The following is a 15,941-nucleotide window of genomic DNA, read 5'->3' as shown; positions in this document are numbered from 1 at the left end:
CCTTTCTTTCTCTCCTTTTTTTTCTTTCTTTCCTTCTTTCTTTTTTCTTTCTTTTTTTTTTTTGGTGATACTGGGGATGGAATCCAGGTATACCTCCAAGCTATACCCCCCAGCCCTATTTTTTATTCTTTAGTTTAAAACAGGGTCTCACTAAGTTGCAAAGGGACTCACTAAGTAGTTGAGGCTGTCCTCAAACCAACATCCTCTTGTCTCAGCTTCCCAAATGCTGGGATGACAAACATGCGTCACCACGCCTGCTTCTTTTTCTTTCTAAATATTTTTCTTTTTTGGTACTGGAGTCCAGGGGCATTCTGCCTCTGAGCTACACCCCTGCCCTATTTTATTTCTTATTTGGAAACAGGGTCTCACTAAGTTGCAGAGAGCCTTGCTAAGGTAGCTGAGGCTGGCTGTGAACCTGAGATCCTCCTGTCTCAGCCTTCCAAATACTCAGATTACAAGCATGTGCCACCATGCCCAGCTACTTATTCTTTTTAATTAAGCGAATTAGTTGTTGTCATTCCATACTGAGAACATTAAAACAGGCCTGGGAACAAGAGGAAACCAAAGTATCAAGTTGGTTGTAATTACCCTTTGGTTTCTTCTGGGCTTGTCTCTTTTCATTTGTGGTTTTACAACCTTTTTAGAAAGTTAGCAGCCAGGTGTGGTAATGCATGCTTATAATCCCAGCATTTGGGAGGCTGAAACCTAAGGATCACAGTTCACAGACAGCCTTAGCTACTTAGTGAGGCCCTCTGCAACTCAGTGGGACCCAGTTTAAAAATAAAGAATAAAAAATAGGGCAGAGGGTGTAGCTTGGAGGTCGAATGCCTCTGGATTCCATCCCCAGACCCACCAAAAAAAAAAAAAATTCCTGATGACAAAATGTTATCTATTTGTGATTTTTTATGGAAATATGAACACAGTGAAAAATACTAATAGTCTATCAACAAGAAAAATATTTAGATTAAATGTGAGCAATAACAGTTTTCTTATTTAATTAAAGTAAAATTTAACATCTGTCTCCCCCAAAATTAATAGTGGTTCACTGTTAACTTTTTTGTGTACATAACATCGTTATCTATATTTTATTACATCTTTTGTACATTTGCTTTACTAATTCAGGTTCCTAAAAAAGGAACTGGGAGCCAGGCATGGTGGCACACACTTGTAATCCCCACGCTTGGGAGGCTGAGACAGGAGGATTACATAGGTTTGAAGCCAGCCTCATCTACTTAGTGAGGTTCTCAGAACTTAGTGAGACCCCGTTTCCAAATAAAGTATAAAATAGGTCTAGGACTATAGCTCAGAGGTAGAATAGCCCCTGGGTTCCACCTCCCAGTACCATAAAGAGAGAGAGAGAGAGGGAGAGGGAGAGGGAGAGGGAGAGAGAGAGAGAAGAGAGAAGAGAGAGAAAGGGAGGGAGGGAGGGAGAGAGAGAGAAGGAAGAGGAGGAGGAGGAGGAGGAGGAGGAGGAGGAGGAGGAGGAGGAGGAGGAAGAAGAAGAAGAAGAAGAAGAAGAAGAAGAGGAGGAGGAGGAGGAGGAGGAGGAGGAGGAGGAGGAGGAGGAGGAAGGAGAGGAGAGAGGGAGGGAGGGAGGGAGGGAGGGAGGGAGAGAGAGAGAGAGAGAGAGAGAGAGAGAGAGAGAGAGAGAGAGAGAGAGAGAGAATGAATGAGAGAAGGAACTGGGCTACACCCCCAGCCCAATTTTTTTATTATTATTCTTTATTTTGAAACAGGGTCTCACTAAGTAGCTGAGGCTGGCTGTGAACCTGTCTGCGATCCTCCTGTCTTAGCCTCCCAAGTACTGGGATTATAAGCATGTGTGACCATGCCCAGTTAAAAGTTAACCATTTTTATTCACAAGAACAGTAAGGTATTGTTTTAAATCTGGTCTTTTTATTTACTGTGTATGTGTGTTGTTGTTGGGGATTCAACACAGAGGCTCTCTACTGCTAAACTATACCCCATAGTTGCTGCTGCTGCTGCTGCTGCTGCTGCTGCTCCTCCTCCTCCTCCTCCTCCTCCTCCTCCTCCTCCTCCTCCTCCTCTTCCTCCTCCTCCTCCTTCTTTTGATACTGGGGATTGAACCCAGGAGCATTCTATCTCCAAGCTATACCCCCAGCCCTTTATTTATTTATTTATTTATTTTTATTATTTTAAAACAGGTTTTTTGTAAATTGCCGAGGGTTTTGCTAATTTGCTGAAGCTGGCCTAGAATCTGTGATCCTATTTTCTTAGCTTCTTAAGTATTGGAATTAGAGGTATATACCACCACACCCAGCGCTTTTTATTTTTTATTTTGAATTTTGAGATAGGGTCTCACTAAGTTACCTAGGCAGGTTTGGAACTTGTGATCCTTCAATCTCAGCCTCCTAAATAGTGTGATTATAGGCATGACCACCATGTCCAGTCCTTTTTATTTTTTATTTTGAGACAATCTCTCACTAAATTACCGAGGCTGGCCTTAAACTTTTGATCTGAATACTGGGATTACAAGTGCATGCCACCATGGCCAGCTAATTCTAATCTTTTAATTCTGTATTCTTTCTTAATTTCTGTCTAGGAATGCTCCAGAATGTTAGTATAACTCTAATTGCCAAAAACTATGAGTAAGGGTCAGTCGGAACCTATTCTTGGCCATTAGTGTGGTAGACTTAAGTAACAATGCATAAAAAGAAAACAAACAGCCAGGCGTGGTGGCGCACGCTTGTATCCCCGCGCTTGGGAGGCAGAGACAGGAGGATGCGCAGGTTCGAAGCCAGCCGCGTGCGCTAATTTAGGAGACCCTGTTTCCAAATAAAAATGTAAAAATAGGTCTGGGAGTGTAGCCCGGAGGTAGAAGGGCTTCCAGGAACCCCGGTACCACCAAAAAAAAAAGAAAAGAAAAGAAAACTGTTTTGTCAGTTTTCACTCTATGATGGTTCTGCAACATAGGTATCATTGAGCCTTGATAGAATACCAACTGTGTGTGTGTGTGTGTGTGTGTGTGTGTGTGTGTGTGTGTGTGTGTGTGTCTGTGTGTGTGTCTGTGTCTTTGTGTTACTGGGGATTGAGCCCAGGGGCATTCCACCTATGAGCTCCATCTCCAACCCTATTTTATTTTTATTTCAAAACAAGACCTAAGTTTGCAGAGGTCCTTACTAAGTTGCTGAGGCTGACAATGAACCTACTTTCCTCCTATCTCAGACTCCCAAGTACTGGGATTCCAGGCGTGTGTCACCATGCCCAGCTCCAACATATTTTATTTTATTTTTTTGGTGGTACTGGGGTTCCTGGAAGCCCTTCTACCTCCGGGCTACACTCCCAGACCTATTTTATACTTTTTAATTTTGGAAACAGGGTCTCTTAAGCCAACGTGGCTGGCTTCAAACCTGCGCGATCTTCCTGTCTCTGCCTCCCAAGCACAGGGATTACAAGCGTGTGCCACCACGCCCGGCTCCAACATCTTTTAAATTGCTGAATTTCAGTGAATTAAAAGGCAGACTGAGGCCAGGAGTCATGATGCATGCCTGTAATCCCATACTTAGGAGGCTGAGATAGGAGAAGCACAGGTTTGAGACCAGCTCCAGTTACTTAACAAGACCTTGTTTTAAAATAAAGAATTGAAACAAACACACACACACACACACACACACACACACACACACACAGGCTTGGGGAACTCAATAGTAGAGCACTCCTGGGTTTGATCCCCAGTACTATAAAAAAATTGGTAAACTTATCTCTGTTAAAGTGTTATGGCCAGTTGCTTAAAAGTTTTAATTGCCATCTTTGGTAAACACATGGTTATCTCTCTTTTCTCCTTTTGTTACTGTACCTGACATGCAGAGTTCCCACTGTCTCTCCGCACCAAGCCCCATGACTCAGGATTTTCCCTCGCTTCCTGGAAAGGAGCAGGTGCTCTCACAGCCTGCAGTGTTGAGGACGGCGTCCCAGGAAGGTTACCAAGAACTTACGCAAGAACAGAGAGAGCAGCTGCGAGCAGATATCAGTATCATCAAAAGCAGATACCGGAGCCAAAGTGCAGTATGGCTTTTTTCCCTATCACTATCATTGTATAAACTTTTTTAGAATCATTTATCCTCTTTTATTTATTTTTATTTTTATTTTTTTATTTTTATTTTATTTTTTAATTGGTGCACTGTATTCATACATCATAGTGGGATACATACTTTTGTAGACATACATGCACACATCGCTCAGTCAGCCCCCACCCGATCCCCACCCCATTCTCTCCCTATCCCTCCCTCCCATGCTTGGCTTATTGATTGACATCTAGTATTATAGCAATTTATCAAAAATTAAAAATGATAATCTCACATAACAGTTTCATTTGTCTGATACCAAGCTTTTGATGACTTAAAGATAACATTTCAATATTTCTTTTTGCTTTCTTTCTTACCAGAGAAGCTTTTTTTTTTCTATTTTTTAGGTGGAACTATCATATATTTATATATTTATTTTTCAGAAAAAAAAATCTATCCTAATATGGAATATGGACTCTAGTACCCACAACGATCTTGAAAAAGAACAAAGCTAGAAGATATATATTTTCTGATTTCAAACCATATAAAGCTACAATAATTGAAATAGTGTAGTACTATTCTAAAGGCAGATATATAAACCATTGGAGTTAAATAAAAGCCTAGAGTTTCATTTGTCTGATACCAAGCTTTTGATGACTTAAAGATAACATTTCAATATTTCTTTTTGCTTTCTTTCTTACCAGAGAAGCTTTTTTTTTTCTATTTTTTAGGTGGAACTATCATATATTTATATATTTATTTTTCAGAAAAAAAAATCTATCCTAATATGGAATATGGACTCTAGTACCCACAACGATCTTGAAAAAGAACAAAGCTAGAAGATATATATTTTCTGATTTCAAACCATATAAAGCTACAATAATTGAAATAGTATAGTACTATTCTAAAGGCAGATATATAAACCATTGGAGTTAAATAAAAGCCTAGAGCTAAATTCTTCCCTATATTGTCAAGTTATTTTTGACAAGGTTTCCACGAACATTTGGTGGTGGAAATAATAATCTTTTAACTAAATATTGTTGAAAAATAATAATTACATGGAAAAGAATAAAATTGGACCCTTACCTAATCCCATATACAAATATTAACTCAAAATAGATAAAAGACCTAAATATAAATCTTAAGACTATAAACTTTTAGGAGAAAATCTGGGTCATAAAACCTCACAACATTGAAATTGGCAGTGATTTCTTGGTTATGATTTCAATGGCACAGGCAACAGAAGAGTATACAAACTCCCTAAAAAATAAAAAACATGTTGTATATCCAAAGACAATGTAAACAGAGTTAACAGTTACTAACAGAATGGGATAAAATATTTCCAAATTCTATATCTGAAGGTATATTAATATTCCAAACAGGAATCCTAAAAATTAACAACAATAAAGGCAAACAATACCCTTTAGAGATAGGTAAAAGACTAACATAAATAATGAATCTCCACAGATAACCAATCTTAGTTGTCTGTTGGATGGAAAATCTTGTTTCTCTAGTTCTGATGTGTGTTACCTATTTCTTCTTTGTAGTTAATCTCTGAGTATTTTCTCTAGTGCTGGTTTTGAAGACATAAATTCCTTCAGTTTCTGTTTGTCATGGAAGCTTCTTATTTCTAATTTGATAGAAAGTTTTGCTTGGTAGGAAATTTTTGGCTGGAAGTTGTTTTCTTTCAGAATTGGGAATATGTTACTCCAAGCCCTTCTGGCTATCATAACTTGGTTTGGGAAGTCTGGAGTGATTCTAATTAGTTTGCCTCTGAATGTCACTTGGCCCTTTGCTTTTGTTGCCTTTAAGATTCTCTGCTTGGCTTCCACATTGGTCATTTTGACAATTATGTGGCGTGGGGATCCTCTTCTCCGATCCTGTCTAAAGGGAGTTCTATAAGTTTCTTGGACCTGTGTATCAACCTCTTGCTCTATGTCTGGAAAATTTTCTGCTATTACTTCTTTGAAGAGATTGTTGATCCCTTTGGTTTCACTTTCTTTTCCCTCCTCTATTCCAATTATTCTTAGGTTAGCTCTCTTAAAATGGGCCCATATTTCTTCAATATCAGATTCCTGCTGTCGGATATTTTTTTCTAGATTAGAAACTATGCATTCATTTTTGGAATGATCATCTTCTAAGAGCGAGATTCTGTTCTCCATGTGTTCTAATCGGTTGTTTGTGCTTTGAATTGAGGCCTTTACTTCATTAATTGCATCCTTTATCTCTTTTTGGCTCTCTCTGAGTTCTTTTCGAAGCACCTCTATTATTTCTACAGTTATTTTCCTGATTTGATCTTCTAGAAATCTCTGATTTTCTGTTTTATTGGGTTCTGATGTTGTGGGGTTGTGAGCATTCATTGCTCCAGTATTATTCCTCTTTCCCATGATTTCGGATGTTTGTGCCTTCTCTGGGTTCTTCCCTTGGGTCACTATGACTTCGCTTAAGGTGCTCTGGATCTCGATTCAGTAGTATCTCAGACCCCACTACTCCTTTACTGGGTTGTATCACAGAGTCTCAGACCCAGAGAGTCGATAGAGGCTGCTTTAGACTGTGGGGGGTGCCAGGTTGCATGTTCTCCTATGGTGTGATATCACTGCCACCGCCCCTCCCCCACTGGGTCAAGTCCCAGGGAGTACAGTACTGGGATTTCTCCTCTGTGGCCCGCAATTTGACTCACTGTTCTTGAGTACGCAGATGTAGCTGTACTGGTCTCGCTGGATTCGCTGCTGCTGCTGCCGCCGGTGGCAATATGGCGCCGCTGCTACGCCCTCGGCTGTGGGGCTGGCGTTTTTCTTCTTGGTGATTTCCACTCTGAATCCCTGCAGCGTGTGCTGAGCTCGGCCACTGGGAGCTTAAGATGCTCTCTGCGCCGAGAAATCCCGCCTGGCTGTTCCACAGCGGCTCACATCACCTTGCTGTGGCCATCCCGTGAATTCGCCGGGTCCGCCAGCAGTATGGCGCTGCTGCCGCGTCCTCGGGCGTGAGGCTGCGTCCTCGGGCGTGAGCATCTCCTCTGTGGCTCTGTTCTCAGTCCGCTTTCTCTCTGGAGCCTTGTGATTTTTTTTTGTTTGTTTCTCTGGTGATGTTGTTTTCTGGCTTTGAAAGGCGCTGATTTTGTGGTAATGGAGATTTGTTGTTAGCGGGGCTCTTAAGCCCCACTTTTCTCGGTCGCCATCTTCCCGGAAGTCCTTGACATTTATCCTCTTTTGATACCTATTTCTTTGGTTCCTAAATGAGCCTTATTTATGAATAAGGTACAAAACACATTGACTCAGTCAAATGGTTATGCACTTCCTTGCTTTCAAATGAGTTTTAGTTCTAAGAAAAGGAATGTGTGGTTTCACAGAACTGATAAAAAGAAATGACCTAGCCACTATTTTCATCATATTCCTAAGTTAACTTTTCCTTAATTTGTTTTTTATTTGAGGAGGATGAATCCCTTAACCAACCAGGGCCGACCAAAACCAGCCTGGCAATTAGTCAGTCGCATTTAATGGCAGCACTTGGTCACACGAGACCATCCATTAGTGAAGATGACTGGAAGAATTTTGCGGAGCTGTGAGTAACTGGTTCTTATTTGAAAGTATAATATTATCACAGGTAGCATAGTTATTCACTTAAACTTTTTTTTTTTTGGTAGAACTGGAGATGGAACCCAGGGGCCACCACACCCGGCTTTCACTTACATTTTTAAAGCTATTGTTCAAGCTAGGCATGGTGGAGTGCACTTATAATCCCAGTATTTGGGAGTCTGAGACAGGAACTGTCCTGGATTCATGACCAGCCTCAGCTACTAGTAAGGCTCTTCACAATTTTGTGAGACTCTGTTTCAAAATAAAAAGATAAAATAGGGCTGGGAGTATAGCTTAGAGATAGCACCCCCCTGGGGTTCAGTCCTCAGTACTGCAAATAAAAGTTATTTTTCAAAATAGAGAATTATAATTTTGAATAATGAAATGTAATTTAGCCAGGCATAATAGTACACATCTCAGCAACTCAGCAGGCTGAGGCAGGAGAATCCTGAGTTTCAAGCTGGCCTTGGCAACTTAGCAAGACACTGTTTCAAAATTAAAAATTAAAAAAAAAAGCTGCGGATGTAGCTTAGTAGTAGAATGCCCTGGGTTCAGTCCCCAGTACTGGTACGTGACGGTGGTCTAATTGAAGCCGCTTGAGCAATGGGGTCGGCTTGCGGGTCAGTGGTAGAGCACTTTTCTAGCACATGGGAGTCCCCAGGTTTGATTCTGAGTACTGAAAAAAATATAGTAGTAACTATGCACTTGAGCACCCAGCAACTTCTGTAACCTTGAAGAAAAAAGGAGGAAAATTAAAAGTTCTAAGTGATCCTAATTATATGGTTTATAAGATTTATGAAAGCCGGGTGTGGTGGCGCACGCTTGTAATCCCTGCACTTGGGAGGCGGAGACAGGAGGATGGCGCAGGTTCGAAGCCAGCCGCGCTGGCTTAAGAGACGCTGTTTCCAAATAAAAATATAAAATAGGTCTGGGAGTGTAGCCCGGAGGTAGAAGGGCTTCCAGGAACCCCAGTACCACCAAAAAAAAAAAAAAAAAAAAAAAAAGAAAGAGAGAAAAGAAAAATGTACCTGCTTCATTTTAAAATTATTTGTATTTTAAAAATTTTAAGAACATTTGTATGCAAATTTTCATTTGTGGATCAGGTTTAGTACACGTTGAGATTTATAGTTTTCTTATAATAACTCTTGGCTACTTATGAGGCTGAGGCCCACAAACTGAGAACCATTCCTTTTTTTTTTTTTTTTCAGTACTGAGGATTGAACCCAGGGTCATTCTACCTCTGAGCTACATCCCCCAGCCTATTTTTTTGTTCCCTATTTTGAAGTAGAGTCTCACTAAATTGTGAGGGGCCTACGTAGCTCAGGCTGGCCGCAGACCTTCAGTCCTCCTGTCTCAGCCTCCAGTGCACTGGGAATACAAGTGTGTGCCACCACACCCAGCTAACTGGGACCCGTTCTATAGTAATTAATTAATTAATTTGGTCGTACTGGGAATTGAACCCAGGAGCCGTCTGCCTCCAAGTGACACCATCCTCACTCCACTCCTTTTATATTCCTTTTTTGTTCTTTGTTTTGACACAGTCTTGCTAGGGTTGCCGAGAGTCTTGCTCAGTTCCTGAGGCTGGCCTCAAACCTGTGCTCCTCCGGTCTCAGCCTCCCAAATCCTAGGATTATAAGTGTGCTCCACCACACCCCGCTGTATTTTTTCTTTGTAAAATAAGAATACGCCACACATCATATTATATAGCTGTCTCTTGTTTAGTTATCATACATCCTGAATATTCTTCTACATTTTAAAGAAGTTACTTCTTGTTTTTTATGTCATTGCATAGTATAGTTATGTTGTGATATCCAGTTTTTGGACACTTACATTGCTTCCAGGTTTTCAGTGTTACAGGCAGCATGGTAATGAACATTCTTAGAGCTGAATGTTTGCAACGGAATTATTTCACTGGGAGAAAGGTAGAATTGTTGCATCACAGGATACTCACGTTTTTTAAGGTTATAAAAATAGATTGCCAAACTGCCTTGTGGAGCTTCTGTACAATGTGTGTTTCAACAGCAGAATGTGAAGGTGTTGTTTCGGCATCCTCACTGAACCCTGAGTGTTGCAGTATTTTTCTACCCTTGACCAGTTTCATTGCAGAAAATTCATATCTTAATAATGATTAAAACTATAAAAGTTAAGAGTTATTTATATTATTTTTGCCATTTGTTTTTGTGATCTTTTGCAGTGCTGGGGATTGTACAAGGGCCTCTGTGGTAGACAGTACTGTGCCACTGGGCCACATTTATTTTTGTTGTACTGGGGGTGGAACCCAGAGGCATTCTACCTCCGGGCTATACTCCCAGACCTATTTTATATTTTATTTGGAAACAGGGTCTAAGTTGCTGAGAGCCTAAGTAGCTGAGGCTGGCTTTGAACCTGTGTGATCCTCCTGTCTCAGCCTCCCAGGCGCTGGGATTACAAGCGTGCACCACCATGCCTAGCCAAGCCTTTTTCTTTTTCTTTTTCTTTTTTTTTTTGATGGTGGTACTGGGGTTCCTGGAAGCCCTTCTACCTCTGGGCTACACTCCCAGACCTTTTTTTTTTTTTGGTGGTACTGGTGTTCCTGGAAGCCATTTTACTTCCAGGCTACACTCCCAGACCTATTTTTACATTTTTATTTGGAAACAGGGTCTCCTAAGCCAGCGCGCGTGGCTGGCTTCAAACCTGCGCGATCCTCCTGTCTCTGCCTCCCAAGCGCGGGGATTACAGGCGTGCGCCACCACGCCTGGCGCAGACCTATTTTTTTAGTTTTGGAAACAGGGTCTCTTAAGCCAGTGCAGCTGGCTTTAAACCCGCGCGGTCCTCCTGTCTCTGCCTCCCAAGCGCGGGGATTACAAGCTGTGCCACCACGCCCGGCTTCTTTTAAAATTTTGAGACAGGGCCTTTCTGAGTTGCCCAGCTGGCCTTGAGTTTGTGATCCTCCTGCCTCAGTCACCGTAGTAGTGGAGATTACAGACATGTGCCATCACACCCTTGTATTTTAACTAACTTTTTTAAAATTTAAGAACTCTCTTTAGCTGGGCGTGGTGGCGCACGCTTGTAATCCCCGCGCCTGGGAGGCTGAGACAGGAGGATCGCACGGGTTCGAAGCCAGCCTCAGCTACTCAGTGAGGCTCTCAGCAACTTAGTGAGACCCTGTTTCCAAATAAAATATAAAAAAAGGTCTGGGAGTATAGCCCAGAGGTAGAAAGCCTCTGGGTTCCACCCCTAGTACCACAAAAAAAAAAAAGAACTCTCTTTAATTTTTGTTAACAAGTTTTGTTCTAATTTGTTATTTCCCTTCCTCCCTCCCTTTCTCTCTCTTTCTTTCTTCTTTTTCTCTCTTTCTTTCTTTCCTTTTCTCCTTTTCTTTCTTTCTTTGTGGTACTAGGGGTGGAACTCAGGTCATTCTACCTCTGAGCTACAACTCCCTGCTCTATTTTATTATTTGGTACTGAAACAGGATCTCACCAGGTTTCTCAGAGTCTTGCTGTACTGCTGAGGCTGTCATTAAACTGATGATCTTCCTGTCACCTCCCAAGTACTGGGATGACAGGCATGTACCACCACACTTGACTCCCTTTCTTCTCTTAAAACATACTTCTGGACCAAGTGCATTGGCAAATCACATGCCTGTAGTTCCTGCTACTCCCTAGGCTGAGGCTGAGGCTGAGGCTGAGGCTGAGGCTGGAGGATGACTTGAGCTGCAAGTTCTAGGCTAGCCTAGGCAACATAGTGACACCTTGTCTCAATAAAAATAGGTGTGTGTGTGTGTGTGTGTGTGTGTGTGTGTGTGTGTGTGTGTGTATTTTTGTGTGTGTGTGGTACTGGGGGTGGAACCCAGGGGCTTTTCTAACTCTGGCTACACTCCCAGACCTATTTTATGCTTTATTTGGAAACAGGGTCTCACTGAGTTGCTGAGAGCCTCACTAAGTCACTGAGGCTGGCTTCGAACCTGTGCAATCCTCCTGTCTTAGCCTCCTAAGCGCGGGGATTACAAGCGTGCGCCACCACGCCCGGCTCATATGTGTGTATTAAATATGTATATACATACACATGCATATATAATATTGTAAATGATCCATTATCTTTTTTGTAATTATGATGTTTATATTTATTATCTCTTACTCTTTAAATTTTTTTTATCTCTGACTTTTTAAGGTATGAGAACTTTCAAAATCCAAAGAAGCGAAAAAGTCAAAGTGGAACAATGTTTCGACCTGGACAGAAAGTAACTTTGGCATAAAATATAGTTCCAATTTTTATTTCCCCTTTTTGGTTGCTTGTCCCTACATTGTAATAGTAAAAAATTTTAAAAAGGTATCTGTAAATTTCTTTTTAATTTAACAAATTTGGCTAATCCGTAATATCACTGATTGGTAAATGCTGTGATTATGTAATGATCAGGATTACATGAGATTGATACTGTAGAATAAGTTGAGATATTTATGACAAATTCTGTATTTTATTTCTTATAAATCTATTTTAAATCCTTAAATAATATTAGCTAAGTGATGGTACTAATTTATTTCTCCTTTGAAGAAAAAATATCAAGAATGTAATTAAATACATTTCTTAGAACTCACATTTGCTTATTTAATATCTTTCTAATATTTGACAAAATTTCTGCTTACAAATTTCTTGATTTATTTGGGAGAAAAATCCTACCATCTGTTAAGCCAACTATCTGCTCTTCTTGTATCAGAATATGTGGAATTTCTACACAGTTCAAATAAATTCAATTAGCCCTTCACCAGAAATGAGATTACATCCCCTGGAAAATCCACATCCGGCTCCAAACCACCGGGTCTGGATGATGTCCATTCCTCCTGGTCGCAGCATGACTTTACCTTGTTATTCTGTTCATCTGTGAGCTAAATTGTTGGCCACCATCAATACAAACTATGTACCCGATAACAAACTCTGTAGTAACCAGGTAAGGGGGAAACGCAGCGAGAACGTTAAGTAAGCGCACGGCGGTGACGGGTCTCAGGCGGTGCTGACTACCCTCCTGCTCCATCACTTATTCCATGTTCCTGCGACTTCAGCCAGCCCCTCAGGGGATGAGGGACCTTTCCTGGTGGGATGGCCTGAAACCTTTCTCATCTGAGCCACTGGTCAACCTTCCTAAGGTTGCAAGTCTTCCATTAAGTATCGTCATAGTTCACCAAGGTCTACCCACAGAGCCCACCCTCCCTTGTGTAGCAGCTCTTTTTTTTTTTTTTTTTTTTTGTAATGAGGATTGAACCCAAGGGTAATCTATCTCCTAGCTACACCCCCACCCCTATTTCAGGTTTATTTTGAAACGGTCTCCATAGGTTGATGAGAATCTTACTACTTGCTGAGGCTGTCCTCGAATCTGAGATCTTCCCGTCACAGCCTCCTAAGTACTGAGATTATAAACGTACACCACCTCACCTAGCTAACAATTCTTTATTTTTCTTTATAATCAGTTCACTGGGCCAAAATCATAACACTTCCCTTCTAACACACTGGAATCATGGCTGTGTTCCCATGGTAGAAGTAGTCTTCCTTTGGTTCCCTCTAAATCAACAGAGCTCAGAGTCACAGGGGATGAAAGCAGGGGTTCATGGGTCACCGAGTGCAAAGCGGGGAAGTGTCATTCTCCCTTGCGCTCTGCTCCTCGGATCCTTGTGTTAGGCTGTGACCACTGCTGTGCAGCGCATACTGAATATGCCGCATCTTTGGGGACAGCTCTCCAGCCTCACAAGGAGCTCTCTCCCTAGAAGGTCAGCTTTCTCAGGTGTTAGGTGTTTATGCTGAATCCAGTGGATTCACAGGCAGCCCACTACCCGTCGTCACTGCAGAGCGACGTGAAAGGCGTTAGTCTATGAGAAATGGTGTTGGCAGGAGTTTGGAGGACTGATAAGCAAGCCCGGTTCCAGGATGCGGCCCCTCCAGGGAGGACGGATTCCTGCTGCCTGTGTGTTGGAGCCCATGGCAGTCAGCCAGCAGCCAGGCTCGTGGGTCTCCCCTGCTGTGGACCTCCAGGCGGCTGTGCAGGGACTCCCCACCCTGCCATCCTGGACACTTTGTTCATGAATCTGTTGAATGACCACTGGGTAGCTGGAGGAGAAGACTGACGGACACAGAGAGGCCATTTTGACCACCTCATTAAAACCACCGGAGGCTTTTAGGCAGCCATTCACCCAGCACACCAATATTTTCTAGGCACCTTTCCCCTAGACCCCAGGGCCAGTTGTGTTGTTTCCAAATTAATCCGATTATTAGTTACTATCTATGAATCGGTATAGATTTTTGTGTCAGATATTTCTTCTGACAAAACTGAGGAAATAGGTAACCCCAAAATTCTTCTCCCTGCCTATAATTTCAGTACTTGAGAGGCTGAGACAGGAGGATCACAGATTCGAGGGCAGCTTAGCGAGACTCTTTCAAAGTAAAAAATGAAAATGGCTGAGTGTATGGCTCAGTGATAGAATGCCCCTGGGCTCAATCCCCACTTGAACACACAAGAAAGAAAAAATAATGGAAACACTATGTCCTTGTCACCATAATACAGTGAAATTAAACCGAATGGCGATAGACAAACCAGCTTTAATAGCTCTGCTTTAAAAAAGAATGTTAACATATAACAATCATGAAAAAAGTCAAAATCCTTCCACCTTCCTCCTTTATAAACATCCCATAACCCAGTTTCATACTGCTTGGTTTGAGGTTTCACAATTCTTGAACTATACTTTTATAAACACATTTAACTACAGTGTGTGTCAATTTGATCTGATTTTTTTGGGGGGGTTGTTAGGTAGCAAACCCAGGGCCTCTAGCATGATGAACACGTGCTTTCCCATGGAGCCACTCCCTAGTTCTGATTAATTTGTGTGTGTGGTGCTGGGGATTGAACCCAAGGGCATTCTACCTCTGAGGTACACCCCCAGCCCTTTTTATTTTTTACTTTGAAATAGGATCTCACTAAATTGTGGAGGGTCTTACTAAGCTGCGGAGTCTGGCTGCGAACCTGTGATCCTCCGATTTCAGCCTCCCAAGTACTGGTGTGCACCACCACACCTAGTATGCTTAACTTTTTTTTTTTTTTTTTTTTTTTGGTGGTACTGGGAGTGGAACCCAGAGGCTTTCTACCTCTGGGCTATACTCGCAGACCTATTTTATACTTTATTTGGAAACAGGGTCTCACTAAGTTGCTGAGAGCCTCACTAAGTAGCTGAGGCTGGCTTCGAACCTGTGCAATCCTATCTCAGCCTCCCAAGCGCGGGGATTACAAGCGTGCATCACCACGCCTGGCTCTATCCTTAACTTTTTAATTGATGTCTTCTTTCCAAGAAACCGACAATCAGTATACATAGAGTCAGGTGACAACATCAGAAGACAGGCCATAGTTCAACTGATGAGTAGAACTTTACACATGTTTTACGATGATCTGAACCAGTCTGAGGAAATCCTACCCACATTTCTAGAGCATCAGGACAGGGCATCTGTTGGTGGGCTGTTCTCTTCTTAACCTCTGAGCAGCCTCCTCCCTGAAGCCCAGAACTTTCAAGTCCTCTGGCACAGCATGGCACTAACTATGTCAGAGGACTTGGGAAGGGGTTAGCCCCGAGGCCCAGCCCTGCAGAAGCGGTGACCCCAAGCTGGAGCCCCCTCAACAGCTGAAGCCAGGAGAGGGGCAGCCCAATGGTATCTACACTGTGATCAGCACATTGATCCTGACCACTGCTGCCACCAGGACAGCGCCCTCCATTGTGTGTGTGTTGCTAGGGATCGAGCCCAGGGGTGCTTCTAACTCTGAGGCACACCCCAGCCCCATTTTATTTTTATTTGGAAACAGGGTATTGCTAAGTTGATGTGAGCCTTACTGAATTACTGAGGCTGACTATGAAGCTATGATCCTCCTGTCTCATCCTCCCAAGTACTGGAATTACAAGCGTGTGCCACCACATCTGGTTATAAAAATAGGAAGGGCCTAGTGGGAAGGTCTTCAAGTCACTGGAGTGGCCTTGAAGGGGAAACTGGAACCCCTGGCCCTTTCTCTGTCTTTCTGCCCCACCATGCACCGCCACCATGATGCGTGCCTCACCACAGGCCCCAAAGCAAAGGGTCCAACCAGTCATGGGCTGAAATCTCCAAAACTCTGAGCCAAAAACCCTTTTATCTCTATATGTTGACTATTTCAGATATTTGTTATAATGACAGAAAGCTAACAATATCTCACATTTTAAAAATTATCTGGAGAGAGAGGAGAGAGAGAGAGAGAGGGAGGGGAAGAGGGAGAGAGAGAGAGAGAGAGAGGAATGAGGAAGGGAAAGGGAAAGAAGGAAGGAAGGAAAATCTAGATTTTTAATTCATGTTAGGTTCT

The 15,941-nt window shown here is 42.3% G+C and overlaps 1 protein-coding gene across 3 annotated transcripts in view; it reads left to right on the top strand.

Moving 5' to 3' along the window:
- The window catches only part of PEX1 (peroxisomal biogenesis factor 1), a gene marked incomplete at both ends in the record, with an annotated part of 61,598 nt that extends 49,764 nt beyond the window's left edge, over positions 1-11,834 (top strand). For all 3 annotated transcript variants that reach the window (XM_080701375.1, XM_080701376.1, XM_080701374.1), the window contains 3 exons: positions 3,829-4,026; positions 7,456-7,586; positions 11,750-11,834. In XM_080701375.1, coding sequence (XP_080557501.1) covers positions 3,829-4,026; positions 7,456-7,586; positions 11,750-11,834 — 414 coding nt within the window. The remainder of the gene's footprint in view (positions 1-3,828; positions 4,027-7,455; positions 7,587-11,749) is intronic.
- Positions 11,835-15,941: the final 4,107 nt, after the last annotated feature.

The sequence above is a fragment of the Muscardinus avellanarius genome, assembly GCF_963383645.1.
Source record: "Muscardinus avellanarius genome assembly, chromosome: 9".
NCBI classification, from domain to species: Eukaryota; Metazoa; Chordata; class Mammalia; order Rodentia; family Gliridae; genus Muscardinus; species Muscardinus avellanarius.
Note: the sequence above shows the minus strand (reverse complement) of the source record. Positions and strands in the feature narration are given on the sequence as shown.